Source organism: Penaeus vannamei, chromosome 19 (genome assembly GCF_042767895.1).
Source record: "Penaeus vannamei isolate JL-2024 chromosome 19, ASM4276789v1, whole genome shotgun sequence".
Lineage (NCBI taxonomy): Eukaryota > Metazoa > Arthropoda > Malacostraca > Decapoda > Penaeidae > Penaeus > Penaeus vannamei.
In genome coordinates, this window is record NC_091567.1 from 37,420,651 (window position 1) to 37,425,650 (window position 5,000).

The 5,000-nt window shown below is 54.5% G+C and overlaps 1 protein-coding gene across 1 annotated transcript; it reads left to right on the forward strand.

The window, feature by feature from the left end:
* Nucleotides 1-1,557: 1,557 nt before the first annotated feature.
* LOC138864992 (involucrin-like) lies at nucleotides 1,558-4,779 on the forward strand. The gene is made up of 8 exons (XM_070133661.1): nucleotides 1,558-1,620; nucleotides 2,145-2,249; nucleotides 2,337-2,756; nucleotides 2,847-3,246; nucleotides 3,389-3,837; nucleotides 3,895-4,083; nucleotides 4,141-4,533; nucleotides 4,591-4,779. The coding sequence occupies exons 1-8, from the start codon at nucleotides 1,558-1,560 to the stop codon at nucleotides 4,777-4,779; spliced, it is 2,208 nt and encodes a 735-aa protein (XP_069989762.1).
* The last annotated feature ends 221 nt before the right edge of the window (nucleotides 4,780-5,000 follow it).

Here is a 5,000-nt window from a genome sequence, read left to right on the forward strand (position 1 = left end):
AATGTAAGAATAAACTAACCCACAAAAAAGTTATGCAGATACGAATACCTTCATTTCCTAAACCCGAAAAGATCAACACAAACACCTCACTCACACTCTTACCCCAGCTCGCTCAACCTCTCCTGTGCTCTCTTGACCTTGTCCTACAGCAGGCTAACAGCAGCACTTGAACCAGCGTGTCACACGGCCAAGGCGCACCGAGTCCAAGCTACCTAGCACACACCTACCAGTGTCGTGTCTTCTGTGATGATTCCTGCCACAATTACGGCTGCAGTTGCTATGGCTGTACTCGCCTAAATAAATGCCGGTCGATTCATTCTTCCCTTCGTCCTTATCCAAGCCGTTGAGCGAGATGAGAACGAAGACTTTCTTCTCCTGATGGAGGAGGTCTTCGGGATTTCCTCAGCCTCCTCTTGGGGTCTTGAAGGTTGGCAGGTGGGGGGGGGGGGGAGGAACACCGATTGTCATCATTTTGGACAGATTTACCCAATCTGTCCAAAATGATGACAATCGGCCGGTGTCCCCCCCCCCTGCCAACCTTCAAGACCCCAAGAGGGAGGAGGCTGAGGAAATCCCCGAAGACCTCCCCCATCAGGAGAAGGTTCTCATCTCGCTCAATGGGACGAAAGGAAGACTCTTGACCGGCATTTATTTAGGCGAGTACATCGAGGGGTGTGGCCTTAACCTGCAGCCATAGCAACTGCAGGAATCATCACACTCTTTTGGCGTGTGGGAGAGAGAGAGAGGGAGAGAGGGAGAGGGAGGGAGGGAGAGACAGGGAGGGAGGGAGAGAGAGAGATGGTCTAAAAGTGTAAATGGTAGATTTCTCTGTCTCTCACTCTCTCACTTCCCCCTTTCCTCTTTACCAACATGTGTTGTCTTTTCCTGTATTAAGCCGGTTGTCAGTCATTATTTGTTTTCCGTCAATGTGCAGGTTTTCGATTATATAGTCCAACGGATATGTATTTGATATATTCAAAACTAAAAATGTTTCCACAAATCACACATACCATTATTTTCGAGATCTAACGCATTTTGTTTTTTCGTGTTGATCCTTTTCGGGTTTAGGTAATATTCATTCGTATTTGCATTTTTTTGTTTGTTAATGTAGTCCTTAATTTTTTTATTCATTTTTTTCGGTGATACGTCGTTCTTACATTAAAATGCCAAAGTTCGGGAATAGTAATAAAAAAATAATTAATCCCTCGCATGCGCCTTTTATTACCAAGTAGTTATCCGCTCGAGACTAAGATGTGACGTCTATGGCGGATGCAAAATAGTGCCATAAAGGCGCGATGCGATTACAGTGACACAGTCCTCCCCCCCCCCCTTCGCTTCCCCTAGGTACCTACCCCTCCCCCTCCTTCCCTTTGTTGTGTGTGGTGTAATGTATTTAGCGTTGCTTTGTTATGCAGGTAAAATGTATTTCGTGTATTCAAAGGAACCGCTTACAGGAATCCGCGCCGACTGGATTCATGTCTACGAACTCGCCGCTGCCGTTCGCGTAAATGAATCCGGCAGAGGCATTCCAGGGCTAGCGAAGACGTTACCTTACAGATGGTTATATTTGGAGTCCCTCAGATGGTGGGTGTCATTCTGGCTGGGTGCCTTTACTGGCATGTAATTTTTTTCAGTATTATTGTAATTATAGGTTTATTATTCTTATACTGTTATCTAGTATTCGTTCTTTTTTATATAAATGACGCCATTAGTAACGAGTGTGGGTAATTGGGTACTAGGAATTCATATTTCAAGACGATTTAGAAATGTGATGAAATGTGGCTCATTATTCTTTATTTATGGATGTTTGCTGGCGGCCTTGGGAGAGCATTTTTTTTTCTTTACACAGGAAATATGATTATTGTTCAACGATGTTCATTGCGACAAATGTATAATTATTACAATCATCAATAAATACCATTATCATTGTTAATGTATATTACGCTGATAACTGGTATCTACGTAACTATCCCGGACTTTTTTTAATGTTTTCCGCATTACGAAACCTGCTAAAGATTTTCGAGTGCAGCATAATTATGCAAACCTAGAGCTTGCAGGAAACAGCCAAAAATATAAAATCGCCGGGGGCATAGCCTTCGTTCATTCCCCAATTCATACGGGATTATTTCTAGAAATAATCCCAGATACGCCGCACCGAAGAGAGAGCCCTGCTAGATGAGTGGCTGCAGAGCAATGCAAAAAGGGAGCAGAGAATCCAGCGCATTGCAATGTCTGCTGCTGCTTTGGCGGTGCTTCTCATCCCAGGGCTGCTGCTCCTCTGGGTCACAGCGAGGACAGGGAGAGACGCGCCCCCTGCGGAACTGCACAGGGCCTAGGGAAATCCCGCCGACGACCTCGGAGAAGAGGACCAGGAGGAGGAATCCGGACTGGAGAACCAGGAGGAGGAATCCGGACTGGAGACCACCCGGACTGAAGGCTCAACAGCAACACCAACAGGAGGCCCAGACCCCCCCGGACTGAGGACCCAACAGGGACCCCAACAGGGACCCCAACAGGGACCCCAACAGGAGGACCCCTCCGGACTGAAGGCCCAACAGGAGGCCCAGGAAGAGGAGGACCCCTCCGGACTGAAGGCCCAACATGGACCCCAACAGGAGGCCCAGGAAGAGGAGGACCCCTCTGGACTGAAGGCCCAACATGGACCCCAACATGGACCTCAACATGGACCCCAACAGGAGGCCCAGGAAGAGGAGGACCCCTCTGGACTGAAGGCTCAACATGGACCCCAACTGAAGGCCCAACAGGGACCCTAACAGGAGGCCCAGGAAGAGGAGGACCCCTCCGGACTGAAGGCCCAACATGGACCCCAACATGGACCCGAACAGGAGGCCCAGGAAGAGGAGGACTCCTCTGGACTGAAGGCCCAACACGGACCCCAACACGGACCCCAACACGGACCCCAACACGGACCCCAACACGGACCCCAACATGGACCCCAACAGGAGGCCCAGGAAGAGGAGGACCCCTCTGGACTGAAGGCCCAACAGGGACCCCAACAGGAGGCCCAGGAAGAGGAGGACCCCTCTGGACTGAAGGCCCAACAGGGACCCCAACAGGAGGCCCAGGAAGAGGAGGACCCCTCCGGACTGAAGGCCCAACAGGGACCCCAACAGGAGGCCCAAGAAGAGGAGGACCCCTCCGGACTGAAGCCCCAACAGGAGGCCCAGGAAGAGGAGGACCCCTCCGGACTGAAGGCCCAACAGGGACCCCAACAGGGACCCCAAGGCCCAGGAAGAGGAGGAATCCCCCGGACTGAAGGCCCAGGAAGAGGAGGAATCCCCCGGACTGGAGGCCCAGGAAGAGGAGGAATCTCCCGGACTGGAGGCCCAGGAAGAGGAGGAATCTCCCGGACTGGAGGCCCAGGAAGAGGAGGAATCCCCCGGACTGGAGGCCCAGGAAGAGGAGGAATCCACAACACAACAGGCACTCCAACAGGCACTCCAACAGGGACTCCAACAGGAGGCCCAGGAAGAGGAGGAATCCCCCGGACTGGAGGCCCAGGAAGAGGAGGACCGCCTCGGACTGAAGGCCCAGGAAGAGGAGGAATCCCCCGGACTGGAGGCCCAGGAAGAGGAGGAATCCACAACACAACAGGCACTCCAACAGGCACTCCAACAGGCACTCCAACAGGGACTCCAACAGGGACTCCAACAGGAGGCCCAGGAAGAGGAGGAATCCCCCGGACTGGAGGCCCAGGAAGAGGAGGCCCAGGAAGAGGAGGCCCAGGAAGAGGAGGCCCAGGAAGAGGAGGCCCAGGAAGAGGAGGACCGCCTCGGACTGAAGGCCCAGGAAGAGGAGGAATCCCCCGGACTGGAGGCCCAGGAAGAGGAGGAATCCACAACACAACAGTGACTCCAACAGGCACTCCAACAGGCACTCCAACAGGCACTCCAACAGGCACTCCAACAGGCACTCCAACAGGCACTCCAACAGGGACTCCAACAGGAGGCCCAGGAAGAGGAGGAATCCCCCGGACTGGAGGCCCAGGAAGAGGAGGCCCAGGAAGAGGAGGACCGCCTCGGACTGAAGGCCCAGGAAGAGGAGGAATCCCCCGGACTGGAGGCCCAGGAAGAGGAGGAATCCACAACACAACAGTGACTCCAACAGGCACTCCAACAGGCACTCCAACAGGGACTCCAACAGGGACTCCAACAGGAGGCCCAGGAAGAGGAGGAATCCCCCGGACTGGAGGCCCAGGAAGAGGAGGCCCAGGAAGAGGAGGCCCAGGAAGAGGAGGACCGCCTCGGACTGAAGGCCCAGGAAGAGGAGGAATCCCCCGGACTGGAGGCCCAGGAAGAGGAGGAATCCACAACACAACAGGCACTCCAACAGGCACTCCAACAGGCACTCCAACAGGGACTCCAACAGGGACTCCAACAGGAGGCCCAGGAAGAGGAAGAATCCCCCGGACTGGAGGCCCAGGAAGAGGAGGCCCAGGAAGAGGAGGCCCAGGAAGAGGAGGACCGCCTCGGACTGAAGGCCCAGGAAGAGGAGGAATCCCCCGGACTGGAGGCCCAGGAAGAGGAGGAATCCACAACACAACAGTGACTCCAACAGGCACTCCAACAGGCACTCCAACAGGCACTCCAACAGGGACTCCAACAGGAGGCCCAGGAAGAGGAGGAATCCCCCGGACTGGAGGCCCAGGAAGAGGAGGCCCAAGAAGAGGAGGACCGCCTCGGACTGAAGGCCCAGGAAGAGGAGGAATCCCCCGGACTGGAGGCCCAGGAAGAGGAGGAATCCACAACACAACAGTGACTCCAACAGGGACTCCAACAGGGACTCCAACAGGGACTCCAACAGGAGGCCCAGGAAGAGGAGGAATCCCCCGGACTGGAGGCCCAGGAAGAGGAGGCCCAGGAAGAGGAGGAATCCCCCGGACTGGAGGCCCAGGAAGAGGAGGAATCCCCCGGACTGGCCCAGGAAGAGGAGGAATCCCCCGGACTGGAGGCCCAGGAAGAGGAGGAATCCCCCGGACT

Bases quoted from the DNA above. Each gene is read 5' to 3' on its own strand.
- LOC138864992 (XM_070133661.1), top strand. From the start codon at position 1,558: ATGGTTATATTTGGAGTCCCTCAGATGGTGGGTGTCATTCTGGCTGGG. The intron at 1,621-2,144 runs GTAATTTTTTTC...AAATAATCCCAG, and splicing joins CTGGGTGCCTTTACTGGCAT to ATACGCCGCACCGAAGAGAG. The intron at 4,084-4,140 runs GCCCAGGAAGAG...GCACTCCAACAG, and splicing joins AGGAATCCCCCGGACTGGAG to GCACTCCAACAGGGACTCCA.